The following is a 20,221-nucleotide window of genomic DNA, read 5'->3' as shown; positions in this document are numbered from 1 at the left end:
TGATCAGAATCTCTGATGTAGTTTACTCTGAGCTTCATGCGGTTTAAAATATGGTTATAATAATATATAGTACACAACTATAAAATGAAATCCAAAACTGTGCTAAGATAAAGCTGAATTATGATTGTGGACCTGGCTGCTTATTCTCAATAATTAAGCAGGCATGGTCTTAACACATGAAGCTAATGAGAATCGGAGCTCAGTATGACAGACAGCAGCCAGGCACAGAGCAAATGAGGCTGGACTGAATTGGGGCTGACATTACAGTAAGCATAAATTGACAACCAGCGCTGCCACCTGTCCCCCGAAACACGAGTAAGTCACACTCGGCTGGCCACTCATTGTTGGGCCTGTCTGTGAAACTAAGCAATGATACCCATGCAGAGGGACACCTTTGAATATCAGGTCACAAGAGCATAAATGTCAAGTGCTCAGGTCATGTAAATGAGAAGTACAGTTTTTTCTTCTCAGTTCCGAATCTCACTCTTCCAGTCAGACCCCTTTTCTCTTTCTTGAGCAAATGATCATTTCCACAATAGATCTTCATTTCACTGCCAATAAAATCAACAGTGCCAGGCAGTTATTGCATGAGCAGTCTTTAAAAGCTATAAATAAACTAGATGTATAGTTTATAAAGACTCATATAAGTAGCTTAAATAAAAAAAAACATTGCCTTGCTTCCTCAGAAAAAAAAAACAAAAAAACAAAAAAACCCCACATCTCATTATTCTCACAACATTGAAGAATTAATGCAGTGAGATTTTCATTTATTCATTACATGAAAAATTACAGGCTAATGAGATTCCATTTCCATTCATCAAGCCTTGATGTGTCTTTTAGCCTAGACTTGGTCTAATGAATAGCTGCCTTGTAAGTGAGCTGAACTTAATTTGCATTTCTGAAGTTGACGTATCCTACAAGTCTTTACTCATTTACTCTGGACCTTCTACTTGTATGTGTGGCCTATAAATAGGTAGGTATTTTATCAGTTAATCAGTCACATGAAGACCAGGAAGAATTGGGAAGTAAGTAAGTTTTAAATACCTTTGCTGTTCTATAACAGCCAATTCAGTGAAAACTCATCAGCCCATATTTAAGCACAAAAATATGGCCTTTCTTGTACCTTGGTTGGTTTGTTTTTCTTCCGTTTATACATCCGGTTGCAGTCTTGGATCACTGCCAGCAATCATGTAAAAACGATTCTGACAAGATAGGGATTATTACTGCTGTTGGCTGATCTGATGTCCCTTTGTAAAATCCCCACAATGGAATAAAAAAAGATAGAGGGTAGAGAGATTGTGCTGAAGGCATACACAACTTCAGGCATCTGAAATAGCACCAACCCATTTGGATATTGAAAGCATATGAGATTACATTTCATGTATTGGATCATCACAGCTCTCCACTAACCTATATACAGTGTGTCTGACTGTTAGAATAGCTTATAGAAGCCCAGTATGTCAGAATAGACCGGTTATTACCATAGACTAAGACGGCAAAAGAAATGTATGTTTTTCTCTGGTTTGACTCTGGGGTTTCTATCAGTAGGCCACTTTTGTTTTGCTTGCTTAATTTTACTTTGTTTTTGTTTAACTTATCATTACAGAATGCAAACAATTTATTTCTGAAAGGGCTGTCACAGCCTCCTCCAACAGTCAAAGGATATGTTTAGATACAACTCATAACAGAGGGAAAGTCATGTGAAATCAGTAAAAACTGAGAATGCATAACAACGCAAAAGAATTCTACTCTTTTCGCCTTAATGAAGCCTGCAACAATGGACACAACCAGATAAATCCCCAAGTAAGATAAAATGTGATTTTGGCTTCGCTGTCCTCTCATGACTTCTGTTCCCAAGGCTGAAACAGAGTTAACCTGATACTGCCTGTCTGCAGAGAGCCCTTTGCTGATGTCTGGAACTTAATCACAGAAAACACCATACACTGGTCTCAATTTACTTATCCAGACACTGCGCTCACATATACAGAAAAAGGGAACAAGACAATACGCTAAAATATGTTGAATTTGTCCTTTAACACAATCAAATAAACCATTAAAAAAATGAAGGGAACACTTAAATCACACATGAGATCTCAATGAACGAAATAGTTCTAAATTCAAAGTCTTGTATAATTACTTGCCAACAAAATGACGTGACAACGGTCAGTGGAAACCGAAATTAGGAAGTGATTAAGGCCTTTTTTTTCCTTTCTTTAAATGACTCATAATGGTACTGCACCCCACATGCCTCTATGCACTTCCAACAACGTCTGACATGCTCCTGATGAGGAGGATGGTGTCCTGGGGGATCTCTTCCGCCATCAGGGCATCAGTGAGCTCCTGGACAGTCTGTGGCGCTACTTGAATGCACCGTTACAGAACGTCTCGATTGGATTCAGGTCTGGGGAAAGTGAGGGCCAGTCAATGGCATCAATGGCATGGACAATGGCATCAATGCCGTCGTCCAGGAACTGCCTACACACGGCCACATGAGGCCGGGCATTGTCCTGCACCAGGAGGAACACAGGCACGTATGGATGTGCTGGACTCCCTGTGCAGGCTAAATGGGCTGCAGGTGCCACCTCATGCTACCTGTAGTTACAAGCAGTGTTTCCTCTAGGATTTTCTTTCAGCAGCGGGGGCAGGACAAACAGCACCCTTATCTGTAGACATTAACATAAAAAAATAGGCAACATGAGAAACCTCCTCCCTTCTGAGGTGTATTTTATTTGCACATTAAAATCCAAAAAGAAACGTCTCCTCATTAGCTTAAAAGGACTAGTTTGCATCACTAATTAGCTTTACTAACCTCAGCTCCTGCAGTCACCTCGTCCTTTCTTTTCCAAAACCACTTTTTCAGACTGAAAACTGAAAAATAATTTAACCAGTCTGTACAGGACAGAGCTGCAGGCTACGTCATTTTAGTTTGTACCTGATGTTCTCAACATTGGACAAGTAACGTTAGGCAGTACTAAAATACAGCTTCCAGTTACTTTCTATAAATTGAGCTAATGTTAAGTTACATAGCAGCTATGTAGCTGCTGTAGAAGTTTTCCTGCTCAGCTGTGCAGTCTGAAGGGGAGATGTGAGCTAACTTAGCGCTAACCAGCTTCACTTTTCCAGCAGGTGGGAAACGACAGACTTTTCTTGGTCTTGAGAAGCAAACACACTGTAACAGACACCGTACATTTACAGAATATTTTCCTCTGCTCGCGTTCACCGTCACTTTCTGCCGCTCGGACAATCAAACACTCGCTACGCATCTCCTGATTCAGAGTTACGCTGCTCTTATAACACAATCTGTCACCTATGTTCTGCATAGAACGAGGAGAGGAAGCGAGCCGAGCATTGAGTGCTGCAGAGTGAAAACATTTGTAACGCATAGTTTAATGATCGTGGGAAATTTTAAAACGTCGGTCGTGATTCAGCAGCATCGCACCGCCGCTCCTGAATGCATATAGGGGAAACACTGTACAAGGACACTAGCAAAATGCAAAACTGGAGAACAATCAGTCAGGAAGGATGAGGCAATGTCCTGTAGCCACCACCTGCAAAACCATTCTCCTTTTGGGCGATGTCTTGCTGTTGCCTCTCCAGTGCACCTGTTATCACTTTCATTTGCAACAAAATAAATGACATTGATTCACAATTGCTTATGCTTCCTAACTGGACATACTGATATCCCTGAAGTTTAACTGACTTTATTTTATACTGTGATTATTATATTTTTTTTGAGCAGTGCATTTGGGCATGTGAGAGTTGACAGACAAAAGAATTTTGTGGACAACAAATGTGTTTCTGTCTCCTTGAACTATATGCAAGTTGCTGGGTGAAGCCCAAACCTGATTTGCCTGGTTAAAGTATGTGTTTTCAAGCAAAAGGCAAGCTATACGGGTTTCAGTACAAAGAAAATTACAGATAAACACACACCTAATGTATGATCCAACTGAACTGTTCAATACTAGTTTTTGAGGTATTTTATATGAACCAACCCAACTTTCATTTTCAGCGCAAGGTTTCTATAGCAGGCAAACAACAGGTATCAGCCAAACAGCTGTGAAACACACAGACGTGTCCTGTGGGCACATGCGCACACACCACACAGAGTAACGCACACAAGCACACATAGATTCCTATGTGTGTAGAGAAACTTGAGATACCAATTACAGAGACCTTTAATGATATCATTTCCTATGTTTGCCAGACTACTTACTACCAAAAAAAAAGTTATTTAATGATTGTGTAAAAAAAAAAAAGAAGAGAAGAAAGGGTCTTTTGGTATTAATGCTAGCTAACTACAACCCCACACATGGTTCTGTTTTCAGCTGAGCCCCTTGCGTGACTGGGTCTTTTCAGTTGGCAGGAGCAGTGTATGCAGTCAAACAATCAAGATATGGCTGTGTTGACATTTGGTTTATCGGGGCAGCTTTTAAGATGAGAAAGATCCCACTGTTTTTATCAGTGGAGTTCAATTAGATCAAACTCTCTGCCTAAGTTTAACCCCCCCCCAAAACACACAAAAAGTTAAACCTGCACCAGTTGCTTTCCGGTGCACTTATATGTTGAATTTAGCCTACATCAAACAGTAAAAGATTAAAGAACAGATTTTTAAATGAACAAAGCATTCTAAATCGAATCTAAGTTTAAATGCTTATCAAAAATCTTGCCCATGAACTAATAGGTTAATAAATATAAAGCACAACATAATATATATATTATAGCTGAGAGTAGTAGAAAGGTTGCCAACATCTACCGTAATTAATTTAGTGGTCTGGTTTGAATGAAAATCCACAAGAGAATGGATACCTGAGTGAGGTCATGCCTGCACAAATATTTATGTGACCCTTGTTTTGTTTTCCTAAGGGAATACTTTTTAAGATAAGTTAAACGGGAGTGCAAAAAGATGGGGAGCAAGATAGGGGGAGGGGGAGGGAGTAGTATGAGAGTCCAAATGAGAAAGAGGAAGAGGAAGAGAGGTATCTGACTGAAGGCACAGTTAGACAGCCTGTCCGAAACAATTTCAGCGAGTCTTCAGGGAATTATAGTGTGCAGGGCTACTGCATAAAACATGTTAGGAATAAAGGACTTAAAAGCTCCAAAACAGACACACAAACTCTCAGGAGTCTCCCCAGATTGCATGGCTATTATGATAGTATGACTAATTTCAAAGAGTGGATTGTGATGGTGCAACGCGAATGTGTCATTCATTAAGAAAAGCCGTGCACTACTATGCACACAGGGAGAAATAAGTACACACACACACACACTCTCTTTGGGTACACTCTTTCACTTTCTGCAGTTCTGATTTTCTTTAAAAGACAGGAAGGCAAAGACTTGTAACCAGAGAGGCCCAGAGGACTGTGTCACTCAGCACCCTCCCCTACTTTGCCTTAGTCCTTCCCGCACAGTCCACTCTTTAGGTCCTGGGAGAACAAAAGCTGTCTACTGGGTAAGGTTAAGCTCTCCTGTTTTCTAATATGCCTAAAAGTCAATATGTGAGCAGCAAAGGGAAATGTCTGTGCTAGGTTAGGCAAAATTCTTATAGTCAAATTTTTAAGTGGTTGCTGTGATGTTGAAAGATCCAAACCAAAATGATTTAGCCTAGAGTAGTTCAAAAGAGGCCGTGCTGAACCGCACCATCTGCTCTGATAAATCAGGTGCAGCTCATAGTGATTTGGGCTCAGCACAACATGACCTCAATGCTGCCTTCTATCAAATGGTGAACTTTGCATTGCACATTTCAAGTTCCCAACACTGACCGGCCATGAGCACAAGAAACTGTTAGCACACAGTCAGGGCAATCTATTTGTAATAAATAACGGTTTACTGCAGGCTTGTATACCAACAACTTTGTGCTAAGAGAAGTGTTTCTAGTCAAATCACAGTGTTATTTTAGACACAGACAGAATCATTTTAACAACAATAGCTTACAGTGTATTCCTTTAACTGCTCTGAAAGTGTCAACATAATGTTGAATAAGTTTGACGTCATTACAAGATTATCTTTTGTTATTTTGATAAAACTAAATAAATAAATATTTTATAAACTTAAGATAATAAAGCTGGAGAAAATGTAATGTTAGCTGTAATCACAATTGATGTGCAATGGATCAATATAAACATAAATGATAATAATATACACTGAGAGTGTCCTAAAACAATACCATTGTTCATTTCTACTTGGGTAATAATAAGTAAGTGCGACAATGTTAATTTAAAAAAATCCAAACAACATGGTTAAAGCAGTTAACAAATGATAACCTGGAATCTTTTTAAGAACTAGTAATTATGTCTGGCAAAATACAAAAACAAACAAATAAAAAAAAACACACAGTGAGTTGTTACAGTCCTTGATTGAGTAAGATTGTTTTTCTACACAATATTCATGCAATGTTTGGGAACTTGTAGGATGCTGAAACTGCAGTGGAAAATTGCCTTGGTAAAACACAAAAAAGGGTTGACAAAATCACTAACAGATGTACATTCACAGGCCCACAGTATGGTACCTTCACGTCACAACCTACCCGTACAGTGCAGGTAATCGCAGACAACTGGAAAAAAATTGAATAAAAGGAGACCACTGCTATTGTCAGAAAAGTATGTATAGTAGTATTATATAGTAAACTATATAATAACTGACATATGAATGTATCAAAAAAGATAATGATTGACACTTGATGATTATCAAGTGGAAGAATAATATTTAAAAAGCTGTTTTGAAAATGTGTCCATCTGCTATCATTGAACCACTCTTCCACTGCTCCGCTTACAGCCAAATAATGCTGAGACAGGCCAGTCAGCGGACAGGCAGGGTCAGCCACCGGCTGCTTTCCAATAGATCTTTCTGGTCAAGCTGCAGGCCTGGAGAGAGCATAAGTACCCACTGTTTGGCTTTTGATATGTTGTAGCCATTGATCTGCAACTGGCTCCCAGCTCTAATGAATAATGAATGGCCATATTGTCATCCCACACAGATCACATTTCACATGGCAATGGACTGCACTGGTAATTAGCCAGAGCTTTGCTGGCCTGCAGCTTGCTGTGTTGAACTTGCCAGCCACTGCAGTGCAGAGAAAGAGAGATTGTTGAAGCAAAATTGCAAGGGTCCTTTATGGTATCAAATATAAAGTTTAAAAAAATATATAACCTATACATTTGAAAGGATCTTTAATTTTAAATCCCGTGTATAGCTGTGGAACTAGTTCCTTCTCCAGAAAACCAGAAGCGGATGCAAAGACCAAGAGAGCTGGGATGTAATAAAGAGGAAAATTAATGTATGATGTCGGGTCTGGAGGAACAATTATACTTAGGTCGCCATGCTTTATTTGACCTAGAAACATTCATTTTCTGGGTCTGTATGAGGAAAGCTGTATGACTGGTGATTTCACTGTTGAAACAGATCCTGTGCATGAATTAAGTGAAATGTATAGTGATGGGTATAGATAAGCACATCCTGTTCACCATAATGTTTAGAGATTTATGGGTTAATTTTGCCTCACCGACTAATCTTTAGCTCTGACACAGAAGTAGGACAGTTTTTTAAACTGCAGTCTTGTGCAACAGGCAGGGACAATCATGTCCAAGATGAATCAGCGTTAGCTTAACTAACTTAGCTCTGTGTATATATAATATGCATTCAACAGTCACAAGAGCAGGCCCAGTTCTTTCTAGTATTTCACTTCACATTGTGCGATAGTGAATAAATCTTTTTCTAAAATAAAGGAGTGCATTTTTAAAGGAATATGCTAAATTGAAAGCAGAGGAGTGATGACTGCATCTTCTAATTGTTTTCTACACTTCTTTGACTAAGGAAGCATTCATCATGAAAGAACCAATGTATCAAACAATCTGCTGTCACAGTGATGATGCTTAAATTAATACATAAAATTAAATACATAAATAAACAAATAAATAAATAAATACTTTGATAGCGGCTTGTGCTGAAATAGATTTCAGTCATGTCAACAGTTATTCACATAATGACTTCCTCTTAAGTGCCTACAAAATTCTGTGCAGTAATGCTTTATTTCAAGTTGAATTTAGAGCTTTTACTTTGAAAAGTTCTGAAAGACATTCAAAAGAGTCTGGGCAAGGGCTGTCGCAGTAACCGCAAAATTGAGATACCACGCTATTGGTCAGGCCTACTGCAGATGGCAAGCACCGCATCAAACGCAATGTTCATACTTTACACTTCAGTGCGTGTTAAATTAATAAATTAGTTCTAAATAAATAAGTAAAATTAGTGTTCTTTTACTGTTTATTTTAAAGGTTAGCTAACTTGATGTTAGCATATTGCGCGGCTAATGTGGCTAGCAGGCTCTGCGATGTTGGACTAACGTTGTAATCCTGAGGGCCAGTCGAGAGAAACTGAACGGTAAGCCTCATTTGAAGCTTACTAACTAACAAGCTTAGTGTGTCGGATGCCTGCAGCTGTTTTTCATGTTGCTTTCTGTGGAAATTTTGTTATAACGTTACTACAGTGCAGTGGTTAGTTGTGGACAGCCCATTGTGCTCCGCATCGCTGTGTGTGTCCGGATCGGTGTGTGTGTGTGTGTGTGTGTGTGTGTGTGTGTGTGTGTGTGTGTGTGTGTGTGTGTGTGTGTGTGTGTGTGTGTGTGTGTGTGTGTGTGTTGCTGTGGTATGTAAATTGACTTGATAGACATGCCCTGAAGGTAACGATATAGGGAACTACAAAAATGAGTTTGCTTGGCAATGTTGTTGACTAGCACCCAGCAGCTAGCTTGCGCCGACCATAAAGCTGCTATTAGCGGCTCACTGGTCAGTGAGGTGAGATTCACAGGCACTCTTACTATGCTACATGGCACCAAATTACTTACTTACTATTGATTAAAAATGCGATAAGACCACACACTGTGATGTTGAGCCCCAACATATTACTGTGAGGGAAATTACTTCACCGCGTCAGCCATAGCCTGCAGCATGCTTGACACACCTCTTAAAAAAATAAAACGTCAGGAAAGGTGAGATTGGATTCCCCCTGAATGCCACTGAAGGACTTTTCTCTGCCTAGAGATGCTGGGGAAATGAAAATAAGTGTCCATAGGTTGATGGATTTGGATCAATTGCCAGGACGCACACGCTCTAGCACATGCTTTATTGTGAGTATTTGAAACAGTCTCTTCATAGTTAATTTGTTGAAGAGGCAAATAAATATGTTCATGCAAGGGGAGACCGAACACACAACCCTCCGATTAAAAGGCCTGTACACCACTGACTGAGCTAACCAGGAACCCAACAGTTGTTTTTAAACGATCAAGCTTATTTTCCGACCCCTTACCTACAGCATTAATAACACTGAAACAACGTGACAATGGCGGAGATACTGATAGAACTTAATATAAAATTCTTACAACTCCGTTTAAACACATTTATTTCTAACATATATCAAACCAAGATCAGAGACACACACACACACACACACACACACACACACACACACCTTTATTAGAGAGATATAAGCCTGGGCAAACATTTTGTTTACATTACAGGATATGCTTTTTTAAAAAGTTGCAAAGATGGATGTGGGGTGGTGATGGAGCAGTGGATAAGATGCATACCTTTGGTGTGAGAGACCCGGGTTCGAATCCACTGTGAGACACCAATGTGTCCCTGAGAAAGACACTTAACCCCTAGTTGCTCCAGAGTTGTATGTCGCTTTGGATAAAAGCGTCAGCTAAGTGGATGTTGGAATGTAAGACAAGCTTGTTTGTTTTTTTTGCTAATATCAACAGTGTCCAATAAAAATTAAGTGTAATCTCCAGCTATGCCAAAGTATGTGGACAAACAAACTGGTAGAGAACAATGGTAACTTTATTCTGTAAGGCTTGCCACAGTGTAGCAAGAGCTTCTGTTTGTACTGTATTGCACATCAAATGTACTATACTACTACAACTGAATTACAGTACTGTTTACAAAACAATTTACAAACAACACACTCTCATTACTTTAAAAAAAAAAAAAAAAAAAAAAAACGTAAGGTCCATCCCTTGATCATTGCAGTGTGCAGGAAAAATGTTTGCCCAGAATTAGAGTGCTTGAAACGGAACAGGCTAATTCAGAACAGCATGCATACGTCTGAAATCTGTCCAAGCCATGGCTGATAAATGTATTCTCGTGTGATGCAGTGGTTTTCAGTCTGCCACAGGAGAACTGCCTACAAGATGCTCCTCAAAGTGTTGCATTTAGCTTACTGTGATCATCAAATCCATGACGAAATATCAACCAAAACCAGCCTCTCTGCTTTGGCAGAAGATATCTTCCCGTAAGAGATGAAACAACCCTGATAAATCCCTTGCACAAATTGGGGATATAGAGAACATTAAAAGCAGTAAAAAGGCGCAGCAAAATGTGTGATAACTTAAAATATCCCCCCATTCTATAGCACAGTTTTAGCGACTTGCTACAGGTAAATAAGCAAATCCATCAGCAAAGCAGCGTTGTGTTATCCAAGTATAGTGTTTGTTATACCATTTCTGGCCATTTCACCTACTACAAGCACATCCTAGCTTTAGGAAACCATCTCGGCAGGAAGACTAAATGCAAACCAGTTAGCAAACACGCAGCTGTGTGAGAGCATGATAAGCAAATGCAAAATGGCAGAAACAACAAGAAATACACTTTTATTTGAAATTGTTTGTTTCAAATTATTTACAGTATGACTTAACTGTATATAGTCTACACCAGGTCACTAGTCTGACAAAATCTGAGATGATTTCTTAAGAGGGTCTCACAAAGAAGAAAGTTGGGAGCCCACATTTGGGAAAGCTGGGAATGGAGGTGTTATCAGTATTCGTTTAAGATTTACTAATTCCTCATTTCCTGTATGAGGGTTTCACCCCAGCAATTACTACATAACGTAATATTGTGAGTTTTTGGCTGCTCTTAAAACATGTTGCATGGGCAGTGTGTGTGTGTGTGTGTGTGGGGGGGGTGCTGGTGGGATGTCACTATCTATAAAAGTAAGCCTGGGGAAAACACCCATCAAGAGGATGGATTTAGACCCTTTCTCTTTCTCTAATTACTGGAAATTGGTTTAACTCTACAGTAAGTGTGCTGTAGGGATAGAACCTATTCACCTCTCGTGAAAATGCAGAGAATGTCTTCATTATGAATATTACAACTATTCAAGGTCATGCAACAGCCCTGACTTTGCACACATGAAAATCAAGACATTAGTTCATGCTAAGGTAAACTACCAGGCATAGAGATTTTTGTTTCAAACTAAAAACACTGCTAAACTAAAGGCAAACCAACTAACAATTAGGGCTATATGTCATCTATCACGTCATTTATTTTTATTAAGGAGATAACAAGCTTACATACAGGAGTTGGCAACAGTGGCCTGAAGGACAGCAAGCTTATAACTGGAAAGTCGCTGGTTAAGTTGGTCTTGTGCAAGGCACATAATGACCCCTAATGCTCCAGTGCAACTGCTCAGTGGCCCACAAACAAGACTGTAGTTGTTCTACGCATCTCCTAGATGTGACTGTGTATCCATGTCATGTATTCAAGCTCTTCAAACCTACCCAAAGTCAAGACTTAAAGACTTAAAGGTTAAAGAAAAAGAAAAAAGGATGGTTTAAATGTTTAGGTAACTTGCTGTGTCCCTGCACTGGACAAGCAGTATGGAGAATGGGTAGATGGCTGTAGGCTCCTGATTTCTCTCAAACCCAATCCCACAAGAGAAGGTAACATTACCAGAAAGTAATCAATCAAGATAAACACCTTGATCACACCTAGGTTGGATCTTGGATGTCATTAACACATTTGACTTCATACACACTAAAAAAGATTACATAGCATTTATGCTTACTTTGATTTTAAGTGAAATGTATGTGGTTATTAAGTTCAATTAAGTGTTACATACCACGAATGCAACTTGGTGTCTATTACTTGTCATTTCTCTTCTTCAAAGCTAACTGAACGTAGCAATAGACACGGATCTGTGTCTGTTATATAACAAAAGGTACAAATTAGTGGATCATGTTGTGTGAGTCAGCGGAAGGTGATCTCTTACCTGCAACAGGTGAGTCAGCGGCGATCACTGTTACTAACACCGTCATTCCCAGAAACACTACATGCTGGCCATGGGCATGCATAAGAGCCTTGAGCATCACCACCAAACACGCAGAGGAGACTAAACCTGCCATGGTACGGGGCAGTAAGGTCAAGGCATTTCACCCAGTTGAGAAGAGAGGATTGATTCCGAAGTGACGATCGAGGTTTGGGTTACTTTGGGCTGCTTGGTTTGTTCTCCTTTAGTTTATGGGCCCTCCTTCCTTAACATGTGCTTGCAGTAAAGCATAGCTGTTGAAAACAAAAGAGCAACCAGCGTGACACTCAAAAAAAAAAGTAACCACATTTACTGTTATGATTTTGACCATCAATCTATTAACTGTAAACAGCTGAACTGAGGTATACATAAGCACACACTCTTGTAATAATAGAGATGCTTGTTTGAGCAAGGGGACAAATAGGTCAGTTGGAACAAGATAATTCTTCTAAATTTGAGGAAATATCAAAGGAAATTTCTCTCTTTCTATTATTGGCAGGACATTAAATACAGTGTGCTTTATCTATGCACTATGCCTTCTAGTACATTTAATGTGGCATCTAATATTAAATTTAGTTTTGGATTGGAAAATGTAATTTATTAAACCCTGACTCACTCCCTCAGACTCACAGAATATAGGCTACATCTCACCACAGAAGTAGAATATCATAAAATAACTATAATAACTATAATGATAACAATAATACTACAAACTTACTAATAATAATAATAATTACATCCCACTTTAAAACAAATAACATTTGGGGGTGCACACTGGACTGACTTGTGTTTCTATATCGTGAAAAAACCTGACACATTTCCTGCACATGGCCATCCAGGTCCATTATAAGGTGGCGTCAATAACATTAGTCAAATGAACACAAATGAGAGATTATTATGCCATTACATAAACTAAACAACATCACTAACTCCACATAGGCGGATAACACGTAATGCAACGTGGTGAATAAAGCCAAAGAGGACCGCACATAGAACCAGCGCAGACTTCAACCCCCGGCTGTATGGCTAGCTTTCAGACGCTCTCTCATCATGATAACAGTACGGTCTCTTGTCCTACATCCCGTCCCGTTACTTGCAAGTTTAACGGTCATGTGGCTCTATATAAGCCGGCTACATCTCCATTTGAGTGTCACAGCAAAATGCTAAAAACGGGTTTAGTTTAGGTCATTTGGTAATATTTCACACAGCTAGCTTTGAGTGCACAGATAACACGATTTTTTTTCTCCTTTCCCCCAGCCATTCCTGTCAGCCTGCTTTCCAGAGCTGCGCATTCAGACTTACCAAAAAAAAAGGAAGCTCCAACTTTATCAATTCCTTTGTCTGGGTTAAGCGAAAATATCCTTGGACGATTAAAAATGCTGTCTGAGGCTTCGTCTTTGACCGTCATGTAACCACCTGCCTGCGTTTGGAGTTATTTCAGTGTGGACGTACTGTTGACGAACTGGTAACTGGGTTTCATCTGACACTCTTTTGGTAACAGTTACCTTCTCTCGTCCCGAGGATTGGGTTAGTCCCGCCCCTGGCTGATCTGATTAGGTTCCAATTTATCAAAACCCGCTCTCATTGGCTGCAGCTCTTTTCTGTCAAGGTGGGGTTTTAAAAATTAGGTTGGTCCTCCTCGACTGGCGTCTGCGGCTTCCACGGCAACGTCTCCTGCCATCATGCACAGGTATAGCCCTATGCTATATCTTTGGATGGATATCACTGTCAGCATTTTCATTGGTTGGCAAGAAATAATAAAAAAAATAATAGAGTCATCAAACTGACACCGTCTACTTTTCTGGACGGATTCTTCTCTGGTATGACCTACTGGTTGTTCTACTGCGATGCCTTTTAACATTCATAAGCCCATTTTCAGCGCAGTCTTTACACTTAACATATGACAAGACACAACAAGGATGCACACTTCGTTTCTAATGTAATGCATGATTTCTGTGAGGAAGTAAATGCCCCAAATTACAAAGAACTTAAACGGTCCGAGATATGGCTCCGTGGTGCATGCTGTAATAATCTTGCTTAGCAAGCTTTTGTGGTTGAAAACAAATGGAGACGATCAGCATGACCCACTCAAGTCAGTGCCAGTCTATAATACCTCAACATTTTGGTGCACACCGCCACCTGGTGGCAGTATATTATGACTAATGTTGGTGATGGTAGATCAGTTAGGCTTTCTCAACATTTAGCAGGTATTGAGTGTGCCATGGAAAATTTAATCTCTTTTTAAAGCGTGACTTGATAATTTTAATAAAGACATTTCCAAGGATTCAGTCTGTGGTGGATATGTAACTAAGTACAATTATATAACAACTGTATTTAGGTATCATTTTGAGATACTACTTCATTTGGGTATTATGAGTTTATGCTGCTTTATTCCAACTCCACTGGCAAATATTGTACTTTCTACCTCACTACATTTAGTTACTTTGCAGATTCAGATTTTACATACAAACCATGGAGTATGATATGCAACATATTGTTAAAGACTGGACTACCCCAACAGTCAAGTAAATTAAATTCAATATTTTGCTCATGGTTTCACCATGAGGGATGGTTCCTTTGACCCTGAAAAACACCTCTCACCAGCGATAACCACATACAGATGACTGACTGATTAGACCTCTTTTTGGGACTCATGTACATGTACCGACTGTACTTAATTGACATCTCCCTGACTCTCCTGCTAGCCTTGTTGCAGGACAACCAACACCTTAATGATTAGTTACATTTAGTTTGGTGACCTCATGGATAGCTCCTCCAAACATCACTCCAAGGTCTAATCAGACCAAATAAGTGAAATCACCTGTGTGGGTGTGCACAGCCTTTACATTTTTATTCATGGGTGCCAAGCTGTTTAGACATTTTGGAGTAATAGTGTGTAGTATATTTGCTTATTATTCTACGTTTTTATTTCCTTTTTAATTTATTAAAATAGTTACTATGCTCAAGCACTCACAGCAAGCCTCAAGCACACACACACACACACACACACACATACACCACAGAACCACACCACACAAAACATGAGACTGGTGCCGTGACTTAACAGTTTAATGTAAATCCAAGACAAAGTGTGATTACATTTCTACACATATACAATATGCATATGTGAGCATACAAATTCTCATTAATAACTCGATTCACCTCGGAGACCGAAAAAATGATCAAAAGTAACAGTGAATAACAAGCTATAACATAGTTCACCACAACGCGAGCCCCTTCTCACCCTACAGTTAGTAAAGAGGACAATTAAAATAACTATATTCTTCTATTTGACGAAGCTGTTTGTCTGTTAAAATCCTCCTGTAAAATTTACAATGCTATCATTAGTTTTTTCTCAAAGCCTAATATAAATTCACTCCATTTTTCTACAACGAAAATGATTAAGAGAAGCACACAACATCATAATGGTAACACAAGCGCTTAGTAGCAAGTACTCAACTTGTTAGGAGGTTTAATTAATCCTTCTTCTTATTGTCATTATTATATTTATTTAAACATTCTATAAAGCCAGTAAAATATCCATTCTCATAACATACTTAATAATATTAAGCTAAGGAACAGGGTATACATGGAACGCTACATCAACAGATTGATATAATGAGACATCACACCCCAATAAACAAAAGTAAATAAGAAAAGACGATTAACAGAGAAGTATACTAGGAAATACTGCCGCACACATTAGCTTTATCGACAAAGAATGAGATTTTACACCATTGCGAAACCATACAGCAATGGACACAAAAGGGGGTCAGGGTTTGATGCACTCTTAGGTCTTTAGAAAATGTTTGAGAATATACCAAAAGGGATTGTAGCTCTAACATGATGGTCTACCACCTCTAGATTCCATTCATTAACACCACAAAAATAACCTTCTTTGGCTAGAAATCACTCTGAAAGTAAGATGGGAAAAGCTAAATTTTTCAGTTATGTAAAACTAGGCCAAAGATCTTACATTACAGCAAATTGGGGATTTAAGGTGGTATAGATTCATCCATATCCTTGCCTGGTTTTACACAAATTAGAATAAATGAACATAGTAGGGAAACAATCGCATTTGAATCAGTTTTGGTTCTTAAAATTCATACACTGTAATCACCTGACACCCCCTCTATCAGTGATGGCATCAAACCTTGACCACCTCACCCTGAATTCCCCCAAGGAATAGCCAGCAAAAGGAGCAGACCTCCTCAACAAAGGTTGAAAAATAAAAACATACACTCTCATCCAAAAGGGCTTTAAGAATGCTTGTGTAGCTAGATTATGAATTTCCTGGTGACAGAGAGTCCTTCAGTTCATGATTAATCCACCCAACGCCTGTTGCTAACCCCTTTGTACTTTGGGAAGCAGCTGCAAAGTTGCCAAACACTTTACACCGTACGAGTGTGTGGTTTGACGTTGTGGGTTATCTGTTTACTTCTTTCTGAGCTTCAAGTCACCTTGACGGAGTTTGCCTGAAGAAGACTAATTTAACACTATGCGCCATCATGCTCTCAGGAATGTTTCTCAGTGTTCCCAAAGCTCCAGGAGGAGGAGTATCCATGATAACACCATGAGCAAAGTTTGAGTGTATTTTCTAGGAGAATGCCAGACTTCATAGAGAGTGATATACTGCCTTATTTAGTTTTCTCTAATTTAAATGTCACCTTAAAAACCTTTGGAGGTATTCCTGGTTATTTGGAAGGCAGTACTCTAACAATTAAGTCGCAAGCTGGGAAGGCTATGCTCACCTTAACAACACAAAACATTTTTGCACTCTACTTAAGCACATTTTGGTAATTTGTAAGGTCACTCAATCTACATTAACGCTCACATTTCTGATTCCCCTTGCTTATAAAACACAAAACATTGGTTATGTGAAACAGAGTAAGAGACAAAGGTATCATACACATAAAGTCATTTTCCACAATGTTGCGCATTAAGGGTTTCTCTTAATTGGATGTTTCATTTGAGAAAATAGTGATTATTTGATATCCCCTAATCATGATTGTGGCAATTTTACATTATTTCTCTGATATGGGATTTTGCTGGAGATCAGATGTATAATTATTGCATCATGCATGGTGGCCACAACCAGTGTAGAAATTAAATGAATGGCCACCCACTGAGAAAGATCTAAAGCCATTTCAGATATCGCAGGTCACATATTACATTCATTTTGTGCAGGTGACCGTGGTTTTAAAGGTATAGTTTTGATTAATTAGTTTTTTTTTGTTTTACAGGTCAATCTATTCCATGGCACGCTAATATAAAACAAACTCTTTTTTTTTGTTTTTACAAATTTCATACAACACCAATAAAGCTACAACATCAACAATGTAAAAAATAACTGGCTTACAAAACAATTTGGAGAGAGGTTAGATAATTATTGATCATACAATCTAGACATGGGCCAAGTGTGAGGAGTAGTGAATGTAAAACAGACTGCAGCTCTTCTTCTTCTTATAGTTGAATGTCCAGAGATTAAACAAATAAATGACTGCGCTGTATGCATTAAGTATGTTAAATCCTCCCGGTGTGCATTGTACTGTGTGCACACATGCATTTGCTTGGTGTAAAACAACATGTCCTTAAAAGCACTTGTAAAACATGATGAGATGAGGCCAAAAGTTATTGCCTGTCTGCTCTTGCAATGTTGTGGAGGATTGCTTGTTCTCTACAGTGCTGTGCTGTACATGATCAATCTGTTGAATTCTTTGGTGGGAGGAGTGAAAAAGTCCTTGTGTGACAATGCTATCCCCGTGTTGACAGCAGAGGGGGACAAGACAGCAGTGTAGCATGGGAATTCCCTCAAACAGTGGAATGTTTCAGTAGTCTGTCTCATAACAGAAGAGCCAAAAGATTTTAGTGGAAAATTATCTCCCTTATGCGCATGTGCTTAGGCCCCAATGACCTAGAGGAAATTAAGTAGATACAATCAAATAAAAAGACAACAACAGAACGGAGAAGAATGATGTAACCAGCAACATACTATGTAATCACATCTTTAACTGCCCACACCCTAGGTTTGCATGCTGGAGCTGACGCAGAGTGGAGAGTTTTGGGGAAACAAGTACCAGGATGACAACCCACTCTGGGTTTTTTTTTAAAGAGTTGTTGGATTTCAAACCTGGATGTGGTACCCTCAAGCTATAGCATCTATCTATAAGGGCCCCACTGGATTATCATCAACTCAACACTTACTATCATCAGCAGTGTTGCAATACTTTACACAGGTGCACCCACCTCCACAAAATACTAAATATTACTGTACATCAACCCCCAGGTTACAAAATAGAAATGAGCCTGACATTTAATAAAAACACACGCACTCTGATAAAACATCCACAAGAATTATTGCAACAATCTCTAAAAATAAACACAACATGTACTACAGCCATGTCAAAAAGTTCAAGATAATGTTAAGTTAAAAAAAAAAATCACTTCAAATGCAAGTACTATGGCATATCATGAAGGAGAGGTGAAGGCTTTCACTAACCCGACAGCGGACCTGATGTGCCCACATTCAAGAGGACAAATGAACAGAGGAGAAATTTTGTATCATTGGCTACAAGGAAAAAAACAATGTCTAATCAAGCAGCAAACACACAAAGTGACAGCCCTATTGGTTCTCTATAAGTGTTCAGGTATCCCGTTTGGCTGGCATGGCAATGTCTGTGGTGTACCTGGTTCGAAGACAAATGGACAGTGGCAACAAATGGTCCACAAAGTGCCCTTCCAGGTGTATGCTGTGGCATTTCCCTTCTGTTCTGTTCTCGCAGCTCTGAGACGCGTCCTCAAACCTCGAGCGCAACAAATAACTTCCAATTATCTTTGCTAGAGAAACAACCAACGACAGCAACAATTGACAACAACAAAAGGATCCACGTCAGAATTCTAAGTGTGCATTCAGGTAAGGTAGTGCCTCTGCGGCTCCTACCGACCACCAGGCCTCAGTGTTACTATCAACCTGCTCAGTGCCAACTTGCTACCATTTTAGTCCCATTTAAGATAGAGTGTTTCGCCCTGCCCTCCACAGTCCCTACCTAAATTGACCCTATGCTTTCAACCAGCCCCCTTACTCGTGCCTACACAGTATCTCTCTCAAACAACCCTCAATACCTATATCTTCGCTGCAGCCCGGCTATCTCTAGCCTCACAGCATCACCCTTACTGCAACAATCACTTTCTGTCAGGCCCTTCTCTCGGACTAGCTTTTAACCTTAAAAAAAACGACCTCTACTGTGTCTCAAACATTGTACTGTAACTCATTCCCTGTACATGAAATATGAGCTAATATCTCTGCTCTGTAATCACGATGCATGAATTCCCTTGTGTGATTAAAAAAACGACAAATATAATTCAAACTAAAGCCACATTTTAGGTGTCACTGTGATAGAGGTTTACAGCTACAGCTATTCTGTACATTCTCATATTTACATTAATATCCAGAGCAAATGTAACAAGAATTTATCTATGACTTTGGTAAGTACCCCAGGCAAGTTATGTCATGCACACATAATAAAATAGCTCAGCGTGATATCAACTCTGACATTAATCTTCATCATCTATAGTATGCTGTCATTAAGGACAAGAAACAGCTAGGGTTGAGCCTACACCTGGAAGAGAGCTACAACTGCCCCGACTAGGATGTCAAACCAGGGAAACATGTCTCTCTAAGTATAGCTATAGTCTCTTGCGGCTTTCAGGATCCAAGCCAAGTAAACTGTGTCGTTATATCTGTAAGGCACTACGAGGGAACAATGGTCAAAACCTAAAGACTGAAGAGAGTTATGAGGAGGTGGACTACACACGCATGGCTGACAGTAGCACACACAGACAATCACGTTGTACATGCCTATGTTATTATAACCATTTGTGCAATCACATTGAAAAAAGAGGAACAAATAAATCTATTGGTATCAGGGGAGAAAAGAAGTTTTCTTCTTAAAACAAACAGGTGCAGACTGCTACATTCTAAGAACGGGGGCCCAGCTAAGACACCTAACTAAAACTAAAGTATCGTCATAAAGTTGAAACATAAAGGAAAAATACCTATAAATACACTAAAAAGTTTGTTGTCTTCTGTTGGTTATATTTCCAGAAGCCTCCTCGGCTGGAGAAGGTGGAGTGGGGGGGGGGGGGGGGG

At 39.4% G+C, this 20,221-nt stretch overlaps 1 protein-coding gene across 4 annotated transcripts in view; it reads right to left on the bottom strand.

The window, feature by feature from the left end:
* si:ch211-1e14.1 (UPF0606 protein KIAA1549) overlaps nucleotides 1–13,595 on the bottom strand; it is a 42,531-nt gene extending 28,936 nt beyond the window's left edge. For 3 of the 4 annotated variants that reach the window (XM_046038013.1, XM_046038010.1, XM_046038012.1), the window contains exons 1-2: nucleotides 13,375–13,566; nucleotides 12,037–12,326 (exon numbers count right to left, since the gene is read on the bottom strand). In XM_046038013.1, the coding sequence (XP_045893969.1) occupies nucleotides 12,037–12,169 (133 nt within the window). In that variant the 5' untranslated portion in view covers nucleotides 12,170–12,326; nucleotides 13,375–13,566. The other variant, XM_046038011.1, reaches the window with a different exon arrangement.
* Nucleotides 13,596–20,221: the final 6,626 nt, after the last annotated feature.

The sequence above is a fragment of the Micropterus dolomieu genome, linkage group LG22, assembly GCF_021292245.1.
Source record: "Micropterus dolomieu isolate WLL.071019.BEF.003 ecotype Adirondacks linkage group LG22, ASM2129224v1, whole genome shotgun sequence".
Lineage (NCBI taxonomy): Eukaryota > Metazoa > Chordata > Actinopteri > Centrarchiformes > Centrarchidae > Micropterus > Micropterus dolomieu.
Note: the sequence above shows the minus strand (reverse complement) of the source record. Positions and strands in the feature narration are given on the sequence as shown.